This window comes from Aspergillus chevalieri, chromosome 5 (genome assembly GCF_016861735.1).
Source record: "Aspergillus chevalieri M1 DNA, chromosome 5, nearly complete sequence".
NCBI classification, from domain to species: domain Eukaryota; kingdom Fungi; phylum Ascomycota; class Eurotiomycetes; order Eurotiales; family Aspergillaceae; genus Aspergillus; species Aspergillus chevalieri.
The window spans coordinates 1,430,414-1,446,332 of record NC_057366.1 but is presented as its reverse complement, the minus strand read 5'-3'; the positions used below and the strand labels follow the sequence as shown (position 1 = coordinate 1,446,332).

Genomic DNA, 15,919 nt, shown 5'->3' with positions numbered 1-15,919 from the left:
ACGCACACCAGACCATAGAGCTCTTTGATGTGGAAATGGCAAGATCAATGTTTAATACCTAATTAACCGACCGCATTGTACATACACAAAAGTGTTATTGTGTTGTGATTATTAGAGCTGAGGTCCGGTCTATTAAATAATAATAATTCATTCGATACCTATTCTATCCCCAGTACCGAGTACCCATGTTACAAACCTAAACCCAAAAAAGAGATAAGCAAGAGTAATTCATCAACACCAGACACCAATAACAATGAACCAAAGAAAGAATCACAACCCCAAAGCCCTCCTCGACCAGAAAGATACCGCCTGTCTCGCCTTGTCCTTCCGCGTGGTTCTCAGGGGTCTCAATACCGGCGACGACACGGTCACTTCGGCCTTGCGTACATGCCTGTGCTCGTGACTAGCCCTGCCACTACTACCACCATCCCGTTCTAGCCGTGGCATAACCAATAGAGGATGGGGGCTGTCGGAACCGTCTCCTCCATAGCCATATCCAAACATATCTCCTTCCGCGTAATCATAGTCGTATTGACGTCCATATCCGTATCGGTAGTCCCAAGTATCCGCCTCGACAGCACCATTCAAACCAGTAGAATTAGATGTCGACAGTCCCCGGTAACTCTTCTCCTTAGCCCCAAGCCCAATTCCAAATTCTAAAGCAAACGGACCGTTCTCCACGCCGTCGATGCCAGGTACTGGGCCCACCGGACTCATTGCCATTCCCACGGTCAAAGAAGGTGCTGGAACCCCCTCAGCATCACCAACCGGACTAATCGGACTGCAAACTTCGGTTGCAGAACCAGAGGATGTTGGACTGAGACTGGGTCCCAAATCCAGAACGCTGATCTCGCTGTCGCTGAGAACTGAGCTGCGGCGGTTGTCCTTTTCGGGTCCTGGGATCAGGAGGGTGGGGTGGAGGGTATGAGTTTGAGCGTGGACGTGGTTGGTATTTTCATTCTCCTTGGTAGAAAAGTAGGTACCGTATTCATGATTGTGACCGGGCTGGTGATACTGCTCGTAGCAGCAATGGTCGTGATCATCACCAATGTCAGACGACACCGAAAAAGACCCCTCAGACCCCGACAGAGAAGACGAAGGTGACAGCGAAAGCGGCGGAGGAGAGAAATGTATCTCGGGTATCTCCACGCTCGAACTCATCCGACTCGGAACGGGGATCGGGATCGGGCCCGTAGAGGAAGTAGGGCTGGGAGTAGAACCGCGAGTGGAACCGGAGTCGAAAGTGGCCTTGGAGATCTTCGTTCCGGGGTGATACCTCTTCAAAGGAGACGGGGTTCGGGGAAGGAGTGGGAGTGGTTTGCTGTGGAAGAAGTTGGAGTATGCCATTTCGTCTGGCGTTTGTTGTGCTGTGTTGCGTTGCGTGAGCTGCGATGAGATGAAGTGAATCGGGTAAGAATTGGAGATGCGTTGAATGAATGAATGAATTGAAGCAAGAGTAAGCAAGAGTAAGCAAGTGATGATGATTGATGGTGGTTAGTAGACAAATGGTGGTGTGGGAAGGATGAGGAACGGGATATAATCCAGGACTAGGTAGCCACTGCAACTGTTTGAATTGGGAAGGCGCCAGGGAAACTGCCTACCACCGACAAGTATACTAGAAGAACAAGGAAGGAACGACAAAAAACAAGAGCAGTGTAAGTCCATTCCTGTCGCACTACATCAAATGAGCTACTCTAAATTATAAACAGCAATGCCATGCAACATCGCCCATGCATAATCACAACTTTTCGAAAAGCAAAACTATGCCATGACCATGGCCACCCATCCAAACCAACGAATGCAAGCAACCAGCTTCTATTTAATGAACAGACTCTGTCCAAGCAATATCAAGCATCGACTTCATTAATGAAATCGTATAAACATTTGCCAGTAGTAACCACACTGATCAAACCACCTTCGCGCTTCCCAAAAAAAATCTCATTGTCGGTTTTTTTAATCCGAATTCATCCGATCTTCGTCGTTTACTCGTAATTCTACCACTGGAAGTTCGTCATCATCGTCGGCGTCCAACGGCGGAGGGATGTCCTGAATCGATTGTGCCTCATCTCTAGGTGTCCCGGGAAATGGCACGCCATGCTGTCCCTCGTGGTCGTCCGTCAACGAGGCCAATTGCATATCCGAGTCGCTCATGTTACCTCCTCCAACCGCCCGGTCGCTGGCAGCATCATCGTCAAAGACCTCATCGTCACTACTCTCAGAGAGTGGAAGCATTCCTGTTCTCTGTGAAGGGCCGTGAGCTTCCGTAATTGCGCCGAACGACCACGAGGGCTCATTTTCGAAGCGCCACGGGCGGTGGGTTGGGACTCCCCCGTCATCCTCATCATCTTCATCATCGAGAAGCATACCTTCCTGTCGATTCTGGGAATATTCCGGCGGTGATTCATTGTCCCCGTTCTTCGCTTGCGTTCCGGCTCGCACCCCACCAACTCCCGCCTGGTGAGCTGCTCCGACTCCGGCTAAAGCGCTCGACGACCCATTGCGGGAGGAGCCGCCGAGACGCCGACCTTCCCCCGACGGAGATGGTGCCCGCGAATTGGCTTGAGACTCGGGATCATCCATGTTTTTCTTGTAGGATTCAGTAATCTCTCGGAGTTCCTTACCGCCTAGCGCATGGTCTGATCGACGTCGGTAGAACAGCAGATAGGCAGAAGAAGTTACCACGCTTTGTGGGTCCAGGGGTCTCGATACGCAGGAATCTAGACCACGTCAGTTATTCACGCCGAAGACGTCTGGAAAGAGAAAGACTCACCATTATACTCGTTCCACTCTCCGCTCATAAAGTTCTTGGCGTATGCAGTATAGTGGCCTCCACCAAGTCCACCGTAGTGATTGTCAACCGCAAAGAGGTCGTAGATTAGACTCTCCCCTGGCTCAGGGTTTTCCACCCTACCGCTCATGTCGAGACCTTCAACAGGGAAGTCGACAAAAACATCCAGCTTGTCCCGGAAACCACGGCTGGCACTAAACCGCTTCAGGTGCATGACGAGGATATCAGGCGTCTTCCAGAGTTCGAATTTCTTGCTAGCACGGCGATGCTCCTTGCACCGGGGGCAGTACCATGCGTCATTCTCGGAGAGAACCTCTTCTTTGTTAAACTCGTCGAGACACTCGTCGAGAGAGACGCCCTTCTTCTTACGGGTCTGACGCAGAGCACGCCGCTTGGCCAGCTCGGGGTCTTGGACGTGTTCGACGTCGACCCAAGTGCCCATACCGCGACCAGAGTTCTTGTCTTTGACAGTTCCACCAAAGAGGGCATCGTAAGACTTCTCATTCCAATCCAGAATAATACCCTCACCTGGGCGAACAAGCGGGCGAATCTCCGGCTGCGGTTTCGTGGCGTTCGGCCGCGTTTCATTCGAGAACATATCGGAGCTGTCACTGTCAGATGAGTTCCCTCCGCGGTCAGACTCCTGCTCATCCGCATTGTTGGCTTGAGACGCCGCTTCAGCCTGCTTCCTAGCTTTCTCGGCTGCTTTCACGCGTCCTGCCATCGAGGGATACTCCTTGTGGTCATCCAGAGATGAAAAACCCATGGGGACGGCTTCATTGGACTTGATAAGCATCTTCAAGTCGAAGAGTCTCCGCAAGCCCGAGGCGATATTGTCCTTTTTCGAGTCAGGGTTGCTGGACTCAACGTCTTGCGAAGGAGTAGCAGCATCCGTGTCCTGAGATGCGTCACGCATCGAGACGTCCACCATGCCATCCTCACCATCCACAGAGGAGGTCTTGACCTTCGAGTCGGCAGACTGCGCATCGTCATCGTTCATGACAACCGTGTCCGAATCTTCAGCGTTCGCCTCTTCTTCAGTGTCATCTTCCAGAAGCTCTGGCTCGTTGAAAATATCACGGGTCGTCATCGTGTCAACCACAGCCAGAACCTTTTGCAGAATGGCATCATGATTGAAGGCCTCTTCCCGGTTGACGATGATGTAATTTGGCGCCCCAAAGAGTTGCCGTTGTGCGTTGCGCGGGTTGTTGTTCCTTGCTTTTCCCATAACTCGGTTGAAGATAGGGATCAACATTCGGTCGGCCTTGGGCGAATCGAAGCTAGGAATCTTCTCGTCCTGGCGATTGAAGGAGAAATAGGCCCTGGGGGGCTTGTCCGGATTATAGTTCGTGGGCACCGATTCCACCTCAAAGATGGCAATATCATCATTGGCAGAGATCTGCTGATCGGCAATGGAGCCTGTGTTGTCGAACATTTTGTAGTACTTGTGTTTGTAAACCTCGGACATAATGAGACGGTCAGGTTCAGAACCCATCTTCTTTGCGACGAGTTCCTTCAATGACTTGATGCTCGAATTCTTATCAAGCTCAATGTCAAGGGAGACTGGCTTCTTATTCAGACCGAAATAGAAGATCGATTTGCTCCACAGGTTTTCAATGGGCAACTGAAGTGTTAGATTGTTGAAGGGATCGAAGATGATGCTGACCTTCTCACAATCAGGGCAAATCAGAGTTGACTTGTACATGCCAGCAAACAAATCAGTAACCACAGAGTCGTTGCGGGCCTTGTAAATGTCCCAGCACTTGGTGGCGAAATTCTCTAGAGCTGCCCTGTTGTGCGTCATCTCATCTGTTGAGTCGGGCTTCTCGATGTACGGTTTCTTGAGAATTTTGTTCAGATCTTCTTGCAAACCATCGAGAAGGAACAGAAGGAATTCCTGGGAGTCCTGCTGTCCATAGCCCGAGAATGCTGGTCCGTAGCGGCCAATGGTATTCTTGAGTTGTCGTGGAGCGAAGGATGATTGACCCGCCTCATCATACATCAGACGCAGCAGGTTAGCATATGACTTCGCGACTTCACCGTTGTGCGCAAGTGGGTTGCTGGGGTTTAGATGTTGCTTATAGACATCGCCTGCCGAGGAAAGAAGAGTAAGTCAGCAAAAAAAAAAAAAAAAATGGAAATCCAGTAACCATATGGCGGTTATGTCCGCAGGGATGTACGAACTCAGGAAATAGTAGGATAATTCTTCGACACTCCGTACGCACTGGAGAGCGGAGTTCATGTAGCAAGTGTTTCCGAGATTGCTCAGTCCGGTGCAGCCACGGAACTTGCCATCCTTGCGTCGTCGGCCTCTGTTCGGCTCTGGTGCCGGCGAGGAGCGGCCACTGGCCGCGGGACTCTTCTTGTTATCCTTGAGTTTGTTTGCGACGCCATTCTTAACGTTGCCTGCAGAAACGCCCAGGCGGTTGAGGGTCTGCTTGGATGCTTCCGACACCCACTCGCCATTTTTACCACCGACATTCTCCTCCAGCACGATGGCATCACTGGCACCCAGTCCGGCCAAATCCAAAGTCATACGACCATTGTAATTGGGGTTAGCGGTCTGGTCCTTTGCATCTTCGAGAACTTCACGCTGTGCGCCCTCCGAAAGAGAGAGGAAGGTGTTAAGGTCGAGCACCAGATTGTTGCCTGCATTGGCGACTGCTGATGCTGGGGCCGGCGAGGCACTGCGGGATCCCGCTGGAGTAATTGTGGTGGATGCATTGGCGCTTCCTAGGCCGCCCAGAACTCTCCAAACACGCACCTTGGTCGACATATCAATATTGGCCAATCCTTTTGCTTCTCTCAACCATTTCTGGAAGCTGGTGTGTCGGCTTGCCAGCATTTTAACCGGGGCCGCGTTCTTGTCTTTGATGGTCTGGGGCGTTGTGCCAGTCGCAGGGTTTGGTAGCTTGACGATGGTAAAGATGGGTGGGTTGATCTCATATTGGATGTTTTCCGTGTCGCCAGTCGCGGTGTTGTGGGCGTAACGGACGATCGCGGGCGACTGGTCCGCCAGACCATACCAGCGCATAATGGAATCCCAGGCCCCCTGCGGCACAATTTCGAAATCTTCGCCCATCTGCAACCCCGGACGGAGAGGTACAAATGGTTCGCCGGCCTCATCCTTGAAGCCCGAGATAGTCGGATCGGTTACCAGAACGATATCGGAATTGTCGACAGGACCGACATCTCCTTCTGCTGCAGTCTTGTCCACCATGTCGCCGTGGGTCGAACTCCGAGCAAGCACCCGTTTCAGCCACGACATAGAAAGCAGAAAGCCCTTTTGCTTCTCCTGCAACGGTTGCGCCATGGCGAGTGTCACTTGGGCCACCTGGTCGTCAATTGACGGGAGATGCTCTTGCGACCCGGCGGCGGCTTGGGACTGGGAGTCCCTGCGAGTAGCTGTCGGTGCAGTGTAGGTAGACATGCTGGAAGAAGCGGGATAGACGTTGTCGGAACCGGTGTTATTAGGTTTATGATTATCGTTTGAAGTTTCCGTGGATCTTAATTCCATCTCAACGTCTCGTCCGGAGATCTCTGACGCCGGGCGTTTAACACCAGGAGACGATTCGCGATCGGTAGGGGGGACACTGCCATCCCTCTTTTCTGAACCGGACATGTCGGTAGCCGGGTCGCTGTGGAGCGTCAAGCCAGCGCAGGCGGTGGAGGGTAAATCGAGTAGACTCCCCACCGAATCTGGGGTTGAAGAACGAGCACCGGATTTGGACTTGGAGGTCCCCAACACTTGGTCCTGCAAATGAGCGGGTATATAACGCGAGGGCTGCGGAGAGGTAGAGGAACTTCGACTGCGGCTTTGCGAGGAAGGACGCTGTTGCGGTGGCAAGGACGAGGGAGGATCGGAGGGCGAATGGCCGTGACGTCTTCCAGCCTGCGAGGCAACCGGTACACCCAACGACTGGGAGTGAGGTTTGCGAGGCTCTACAACTTTCCGGCGCTTTGTGGAAGACGTCGTGACGGGGAGCTGCTCACGTCTCGTGGCAGCTCTAGACAGAAACGACACAATAGCTAGACTGTCGGATACCGGGGGTTAGGTCGAGAGGGAGGACGAAGGGGAGCAGAGAAGTTAGGGGGAAAGACGAAAAGAACGTAGATTGATAGAGAGAAAAAGACATGAAAATGAAGAAATTCAGCACGACTTGAGATGACCAGAAGATGTGCAGAGGAAAAATGAAAAAAGCGAGCGCAGGACAAGGACCGAACAGATGAAAAAAAGCGGGATGCTGAGTCAGCGACCTGGTCGACTATACAGACTATCAGAGTATTCCAGGTGTAAATACACTGGATTTGCTTTCATAGAATATAGTGCCTTGATCGCTTGCAATAACACTGGCTGTAATGTTGGTGTATGCTCTCCTGCAGTCTCTTCAACATGTGCCAAGCCTGGTGCCTTCCGTTTTGGGAATAGCGGTCATTAAGCGAGATATCAACTATGACCAGACAACGTGTCGATGCTTGCTACGAGGTATCGTATGATAAATGTCTGTTCTCGAGTATATGATCAGTTCCTCATTTCAGTCATTGGCAAATGTCACTAGAGCAGGCAGTTGCAGAGAACACCGTATGAATTAGGAGATCAAGCACCAAATTGTACACACAGTCAAAATTGATATCGTATGTAGCATATACAACTGTGCAGCTAACTATAATCTAGGCATCATCATTTGAGAATCATTTTATCAACCCAAACTATTTCCAGGTCACTTGTAGGGCTATTGGCTGCATGGAACGATAACAAATGGATAGCAATAGTAAACCCCAAACGTTAGATCCACCAGGTTACACCGGCATCAATGAACTTGGGAAACGTCCGGAATTGGAGTGAACAACAACCTAGACCAGGGAACATAGGAGCAGCCGCAAGGCTCGTACCATTTGGTATCACCTTCTTGCTTGCACGTACTTGTCCTGGTGAACCATCAGCACGATATATATCATGCATCATGATGTACAACAAACGGGGCGATCATGGCCACCAGAGTCCCTACAGCAACCAATATAGCAAGTATTACAGCTATGGCGGCCCACCATGCCCTGCGACGGCGCCGCTTCCGCTGATAATCAGATTGGTCTATGCCAGGGTCTGGTACCATAGTTGGTGCTTGAGATATTGGCTGGCTTTTCTCAGAGCCGGGCACTATTGTCGATACTTCGGAAAATGGCAATGATGTGGTTGAATATGAAGGGTCTACTTGGTACTATTAGCTTGTTCTTTTCCGTCACTGTTTTGTTAATGCATACCTGGATTTCTCTCAACACGATTACCCCATGCGAGGTCTGGTCCGTTTCGATAGCTTGCATGAGACATTGCATTATTTGATTGCTTGTTCGTAGATACAACGGAAATACATGTAGGTAGAAGTACTAGGCATCAGCCATTGAGCAGGCATGGTGTAAACCTGATGAAATCCTTCAAATCCGTATATAAACTCTGAACGCTAAGGGGCACTGAATAAAGCAATATAAGCAAATCAGCAGACCAAAGCGAGAAAATAAGACAAATATTAGTTCGAGCAATTGTCATCTGCACTGACGCAGGTGATAGCAGGTGCAGGATCAGCAGTTGTAGTAGGAGTAGTACCATTAGCAGCAATACCTGGATCTTGTTTTACTTCTTCCCATTTTCTGCCTATCCATTCTACCCAGAGCGCATTGGACATTTTCCCTTTGAGATTAGACGGAACCATCATGCCGACCAAACCCCCCACAATAAGGAGTACCAAAATATTGTGAATAATGCGACTTTGTAGTGGCATACCCAGTGGCCTATCTTGGCCACAGCGATTCAGTTTTGGGCTTGGGTGGATTTTTCTCAACATCCGATGGCTTTAACGTTGGTGTTTCAGAGAGCGGCAGTGATATGGTTGATCAAGTATCTCTTTGGTTCTTGTTATTCAGGTCTACCATTTTATGCTGTTTCTTTTGTTGGTGCATACCTGGAATCTTCTTATTCAGCTCAATTTCTTCCGTCTGGCTTTGCTGCGCCATTTTTTCTACTTCCTTAGTGGAATGTACAGTATCTTATCTACTTGTAAAATTTCCGGGGCGAAGAAAAAGAAATGTTTCATGATGCAATGTTGATGAGGCAATTGATAGCACTATCAATACTCCATATAAATAATAGACAAGCAGCTATTATAGCAGCGAAGTCGACCAGAGCAAAAACCTAGTGTTTCTAGGTAGGAAAAATTAGCAAAGCCCAGGTGACTCAATGCAAGATGCATTAACAGGAAGAGGAGCAGCAGCAGTAATAGTACTATCAGCTTCCCGCCGGTGCAAGCTCAATAAATTGGACCGGCTCTGCCTAACTGTTACTATAACCTTTATGATGATTTGTTGCGGCGCTATAAGTACTCTGGCCGTAATGGCCATTTTATATCCAGATATTCCAATTCTCGGTGCCACTATTACTGTGACGGGGTCAGCTCCAAAGCCAGCTCCCGAGCCAGATCGGGCGCCGGAGCAAAAGCGGCACTGCTTCTTTAGATTTGACATGGTTCTTCCAGGTCTCACGGTGCTAATGTTGGTGCTTCACAGTGGTACCGATATGGCTGAGATTGTCTGGTTGGATGTTGTTAATTGGACCTGTCCTTTGTTAATTGGATTTCTCTTTGTGTGTACACATGCATACATACCTGGTTTCTTGTCACCCCATTCGGGGCCCCGTCTGTCTTCAGACATAACATTTATTCCGTTTGCTTCCAGATAGCTATAGGAAATTAGTATGGAGCTTGACTTAGTGTTAATACACTGTTGAATCCTGAATCAATTGAGTTTTACAATTTACCAGATTACATATCTGCTGTTGGTGATACTTCTGATTTGAGTATGGGCTCCTTCAAGAAGATAATTCAGATCATTAGATCAGACCCTTGTCTGCATCCTGCATAAGTACAACGCACTTTTCAAACATGACACGATTCAGAACAATTCTTAATTCTTTCTATACTCGTTAGTCACCCATATCTAGGGCTAAACAATACAAAAGAAAACTCGACTAAAGCAAAAGTTCCCTGTTATCTAATCATTATACCTCTTTTTTTTTTTTTTTTATATATAGATAATCAGCAACCATTGGGGGAATAATGATAGTCAGAAGCAGAAATAAGTGATATCAATGTTATCCAAGAGCTCCGCAATGTTCTCTGTATCACACCTTCTAAACCTGCACCAGCACTATTTCCTCTTAGGTGGGGGCGGTGCCGATGCCGGTGCTTCAACAGGTCACGATGGTGTTAATACTGGTGTCTCTACTGATTCAAGTGTCGATGGCAGCGATGAGTATGGCAGGAGGGTCAGTTGCGTTGTGTCTGGGGCTAGGACGGGAGAGTATGTTGAAAGAAGGTATGACTGGGGGGATGCGGTGTCTGGTTGGGTTTTATATTCTATCCTCTTTATCCCTGTTATTGATTCGAGAACTGGTTCGTTCTGGTGCTGTGCAAAAAGCATTTTGCTTGTTTTAGGTGTGCTGGAACTAACATTCAGTTTTTAATCTTCCAGAAAAAGATCTCTGTGATGCAATGCTGATGGTTAGATTGATAAGGTTCGTTCCCCAGATTCCTTGGTCACTTGCTGATTATTAGGGCACATGACCATACCGAAGGGTTACCGGCAAGTATATCAGCATTACTCGAACCTTTCTCTACGTAACCAGTGTAGCCTATTTCCTGCGTATCAGCAAGTCAGAAACAAACTGTGGTGTTGTATTACTTAAGTTTGACCTATTAACTTATATATATTCCCCGATAGCTAAATTTGAACTGTATTCCGTGATTCCAAGCCACATAACTACTCAGAAAAGCAGTGACAAAACCCGACCACGCAAGGCGATTTGAAGAAGCCGAATTCATATGGTTAGAAAGCACTAGCGACATCATCATGAACAAAACAGCCACATGCAAAGCAACACATAAGGAAATGATCGAGGAAAATGCCAAAGTCACGAAACATCATGATAACTTCCCATCCCAGAACCGTTACGGTGTTCTCCCCGGCCCTCTAGCAAATGGAAGAGTCGAGCCACAAAAGAAGCCAGCCAAGTAAAGGGATGCGTGTACATGTCTACACATGAATAGAATATGGAACCGCAACTGGAACCTGTTCAGGAGAAGAAACAGCAGGGGCGGGTTCCGGCTATGGCTCCGACTGTAGCTCTAGTACTAGCTCTGGAGTTAGCTCAGGCTCAGGCTCAGGCTCAGGCTCAGGCTCCCGTTAACGTTCAGGGTCAGAGTCAGACACCACTATCCGCTCCAGCTGTGACTGGCTGCGGCTGCAGCTGCGGCTCGACCACGGGCACTACTTCTGTGTTCGCGTCTCCCTCACCACGACGTGAAATATATATGATGCACGTGCTGAGTATGGTGGCTATGATCCCCATCAAGAGAATTATGTCCACTACCCAGGCTACCTTTTTCTTGCAACAACCCCTTCTTTTCTTCGGAGAGTTGGAAGAGTCATATAGTTGATGCGCATTTTGGGACGAGGCTTGGCCATGAATGTTACCAAGCTCGGGGTCTGGCTCTGATGGTGGTGTTGATCTTGGTGCAGGGGACGTTGGGCATGATGTCACAGCTTTATAGGAGGGAGGCGGGCTTGATGACACGGTGTATGGAGATGAGACCGTGTATGGAGGGGGGGAGCCTGGTTGGTTGAGTTTGCTATTAGAGCTGTCCCCTTTTTCTTCCTGTCTCTCAGGGAGCGTACCTGCGTCCCATATGACAGGATCCCATTCCGACGATTCGTTCTGGTAGCTCACATAGATCATTTTGCTTGTTTAGAGGAACTTTTTTGAGCAAAGCGCAGAGAAATATCTGCTAGGCAACCTTGCTAAACATTGTATGACGCAGACTTGATGGTTAGATTGGACTGGTATCCGAGATTGTGCCTGAGGTATCGCAACAGAAAAGTATGAAGAAGGTCGAGTATTACCGTCAAGCATAATCGTCTTACTATTATGCTTGCAACACTTCCGATTGAATGAGACATGAGCAACCAAACAACTATGGCTCAATCAAAGTACCCTGACTTGTATTAGAGGATACGTTCATCTTCATTTTGGGAATATAGGATCATGCTCGGCGGGAAAGAATGAAGATTTGGTTGCTATTTTCATTGACGAAATATGCTCGATGCTGGTCATTGAAGGCTACCGGAGAAAAGGTTTACGCTACCAGTCTCGGCAATCGACCTCTGTCTCCATAGTACTTTAGAGCCTCTTGCTATATAGCTATCATCCTATTTTCTGTGTTATTATACTACTGGCATACGGTCTCCAGATACCAGATGAAAGCAACTCTGGTACAACACCATGTGACTGCTGTTGCTTTGCTTCCAGATGCAAATGTTAATCAATCCTGTTTATCAGTCACTTCTGGCTGTCGAAGTGGCGAAAAATCGCTGATAGCCATATTTCCGTCGCGGTCGAAGTTTGTCATGGTGTTAGACGGGGTCCGGTGATGATGGATCAGTGTCTGGGTACAACTGTTATTTGGGCTTTTTTTCTTGTTCTTTGTCATCTCCTGCCTCTCTGCCCGAGTTCTGTAGATTCAGTAAATGCGTACCTGAATTTGCCTGGATAGCAGTTTCGCACTCTCCCTGTTCAGGGTCTGGCTCCTTTTCATCGTCAGTCATGGTGTTGTAAGGAATTGGAATTAAGAATGATTACGATTTTTGGAAAGAAAGAGAAAAGAAATAAAAAAGTTTGTACACCAGGCATCCAAGGCATCTGATGATGCAACCTTGATAACTAGATAGAATATTGGAATTATGGCAAAGAGATAGTAGCAGGAAACATAGAAATCATATATAGTTAGCGCAAATAGGTAGACGAAAGTCCGTACGCTAGCTTCTGGGACCAGATCGAACACAGTCACTCAACGACATGAACACGGCGGCCGCGTATCCGAAAATACCCGCGTTAATAATTCAGAAGGTTAAACGACTCCTGGGCTTTCGAGGTTAATCTTTCTCAAAATTTGGTAATTCTGATGCTCTGGAGAGTGGCGAGGATATGGGCGTGTTCGAACACCTGAATTCGATATATGACGACCCTAGTAATCGGAGTTTTTTGTAGAGCTCATAGGAGCAAGCATGGTATCATAACCATATATAAAAATAGAAACAAGGGCACAACTGTTAGAGCAAGTCTTGGACACCGCAGCATCAGAATTTGTTTCAAGATCGCCTATTCGCCAAACGATACTTGGCGACATATACCACCACGCCGACCACAAAAGCGACGAATGCTGCGAAGAGAATGGTGAAGAAGACATACATGGCTACATCCGTGGTGTTGCTGTAGCGGCGACGTCTTCGGTGGTTTAAAGACTCAACTTGGAGCTGCGCTGGTCTCTTCGGAGGCAATGGCGTTATTGGTGTGACCACTGGTATTGATAATAGTGCTCGTGATGCATATGAGAGGGAAGTAACTGGTTAATTAGCTTGTTAGTTGATGTTTTCTTAGTTGTATTCGGATGTTGGGGACATGCCTGACTCTGCATCTGTATCTGAGCTATCAGTATTGCCCCATTCCGGGTCTTGCTTTTCTATATCGGCCATGGTGCTGGCTATATGACGGGTCTAAAAGGGCGTTTGTGATATAGAAGGGAAAAAAGAAAGGAAAAGAAATTCTCTTCGTGATGTAATCCTGATGACGAGATAAAATTTGAAAACCCTGATTAGGCTCCTATAGGAACAACAATAGTCAGATGAACCCAATCAATTAAACCTCGGGCATGTCGACACAAGTAGTAGCAAAGGTAGCCCCAGAAGCAGCACTATCCCCAACCTCCTGCCCTAGCTCCGGCCCCGCCATTATTATCGCAATAGTATCCCTATTCCCATCATTCGCGGCACGATTAAGTCCCATGTAGGCCCACACCACTAAGCTCAGAAAGAGGGCAAGCACTGCTACAGTGTGCTTGCCTTCGCGGAGAGCAGTAGAAGGTAGAATCAAAGTGGAGTGGGTACATTGAGATTTCGAATTTGATGCAACTCTGATAATTACATTGGTTACTACTTGCATATGTCAATGGAGGCAATTAAACTATCCTGCGTTGTTTCAATCCGGAGCTAGCAACAAGTCCTATATGGATACACAAGTAGACATAAGAGCAGTAATCTTATTGCACTCTCCTCACCACGATTTGATATACGCTATCACTGAATCCCCAATCTCGAGGATGGCACTGGGGATAATGAAGAAAATCTTGAGACATACAAGTATAGAGGCCACGAACAGTATTGTAAAGCCCATCACGACTATGATTTTTTTGATTTCGGTTTTTGTTGTGAATATTGTTAAAGTCCTTTAGAGAAGTAGAATTGTGGAAGTTGGTTGTGATTTTGTTGCTTCTCGAGGTCTGTTGTGATCGGATTGGGCATTTTGGATTCGCCTGGCTCGGGGCCATGATGAAGTGGGTTTGTTTATACCATTGTGTTGTTTGTTCGATGAAAAAAAAAAAAAGATAGAGCTCAAAGTGGATTTATCTGGGACTCTCTGCAACGCTGATTATTAGATTGACCGCGGGGTTCTACTGATTTATGTCAAACATAGGGCTGAACGAGCGATTGGCAGAGTACTTATAATAGCCTGAAAAAACTAAAAGAACTTGACAATAAGAGCAAATTCCAGGAACCCTGGAACAGAGCGTAACATTGAGTAGTAGTAGCAGGCCCCAGTTATTATTTTCGCTCCTCCATCTCATCTTTGATTCCACAATCATCGGTCTAAGACCAACTACCACGCGCTCTTCCCACAACATATATTATAAGTGCAAGTGCTATTGCTGCACTAGTCGGACCAACTGTAATACTCACTATTGCCTGTCGTTTGATACCTTTCTTCTTAAGACGAGCCAGATTCCGATTTTGTACCAGCTGCGACTGCGTTACCGGGTTGTGCTGGTCATGACTCATGGGTGAAGGATTCATATTGCCAATGTCTGTTATATTTGTTAACATAATTACGTGTCATCTGTCTTGAGGGCGTACCTGAATCATCCTCGCTTGTATCGTCAAACTCGCCCTGCTCAAGGTCCGGTTCATAGCCTCGTTCGAGATCTGAGTCACTCTGAAGGTCATCATGGCCTACATTACCCATTTTTCTTGTTGGCGTCGTATTAATGAACAGCATGCAGATAGACTTGTATTATCAAAGCGAAGGTGTAAGTCATTTAGATGCCAGATAGGCACCCATCGGAAGGATCTGTGAGCACCATCGTGACGCACGAAAATAAGGCAAAACTACCAGGCAAACTAACACTAAATTAATGTGCCAGCTATGCGTAGCGAGACAGAGAAGAGAGATGAGTTGCAGAGTGAACCAATAGAAGTAATGGTAGTAGCTTTCAGCTGCAGCTCTGTCCTTGAAAATTTTTTATATTTCGAGGAGAAGGGCAAAGAAAAAAAGAAGGAAAGAAAGAAAAATCAAATGTACATATAGAGACAAACGAGCAAAACCATAGCAGTGAAGATCATCCAGCAAAAGAGTACTACAGCATAAATCTTTATAATCTTGCTCAAGAAGTCATCGATGGCTTTAGGAATACACTCCACGCAAGACAAGAAATCTGGTAATTCGTCATGCTCCTGGGTCGTTCTTTTCCCAGCCAAGTCCTAATTCGGAATTCTAGGAGAGTAGTGCTACTTCATATGAAGAGGGAGGATATGTAAAGTCAGCTGTAGTATCGTATTTCCCCATTTCGATGTCTTTCGCAGTCGCGTATGCGTAGGTAGTCAACTTCGTGGTTCATGGCGTAACTCCCGATCTGAGTGCTACTAACATACGAGAAACAACATAGCAACAAAGGTCACTTGAATCCTTGCAGATGTCAGTGAGGCGAGCCCAAGCACCCCAAATTAACAGGCCAATGATACCCAGAATCACCAATCCACAAATCGCTATAAACAGGACCGCTACAGCGGCGCAACAAAAGTCCTTGAAGGCCTCAAGGCAGTCGCCAAAGCAGTGACATCGTTTGTGGGACGATGATGAAGATGAGGAGAATGATCGTTGATTTTGGTTTCGCTCTGCTGCTGCTGCGGCGGCGACGACGGTGGCTGTTGCTGTTGCTGTTGGTTCGCTGATGATGTATATGAAGATGGAGCCTC

General features: G+C 47.7%; 4 protein-coding genes across 4 annotated transcripts; 1 reads left to right on the top strand and 3 right to left on the bottom strand.

The window, feature by feature from the left end:
* Positions 1-270: 270 nt before the first annotated feature.
* On the bottom strand, positions 271-1,347 carry ACHE_50496S (uncharacterized protein; the record flags this gene model as incomplete). The annotated part of the gene is made up of 1 exon (XM_043280219.1): positions 271-1,347. One exon carries the CDS (start codon positions 1,345-1,347, stop codon positions 271-273), a length of 1,077 nt encoding a protein of 358 aa, XP_043137820.1.
* A 606-nt stretch (positions 1,348-1,953) lies between these two features.
* On the bottom strand, positions 1,954-6,410 carry UBP12 (putative ubiquitin-specific protease UBP12; the record flags this gene model as incomplete). The annotated part of the gene is made up of 3 exons (XM_043280218.1): positions 1,954-2,717; positions 2,771-4,879; positions 4,973-6,410. The coding sequence occupies 3 exons, from the start codon at positions 6,408-6,410 to the stop codon at positions 1,954-1,956; spliced, it is 4,311 nt and encodes a 1,436-aa protein (XP_043137819.1).
* A 4,477-nt stretch (positions 6,411-10,887) lies between these two features.
* On the top strand, positions 10,888-11,274 carry ACHE_50494A (uncharacterized protein; the record flags this gene model as incomplete). Its single annotated transcript, XM_043280217.1, has 1 exon — positions 10,888-11,274. The coding sequence occupies one exon, from the start codon at positions 10,888-10,890 to the stop codon at positions 11,272-11,274; it is 387 nt and encodes a 128-aa protein (XP_043137818.1).
* A 3,262-nt stretch (positions 11,275-14,536) lies between these two features.
* Positions 14,537-14,909, bottom strand: ACHE_50493S (uncharacterized protein; the record flags this gene model as incomplete). The annotated part of the gene is made up of 2 exons (XM_043280216.1): positions 14,537-14,751; positions 14,801-14,909. 2 exons carry the CDS (start codon positions 14,907-14,909, stop codon positions 14,537-14,539), a joined length of 324 nt encoding a protein of 107 aa, XP_043137817.1.
* Between the last annotated feature and the right edge of the window lie 1,010 nt (positions 14,910-15,919).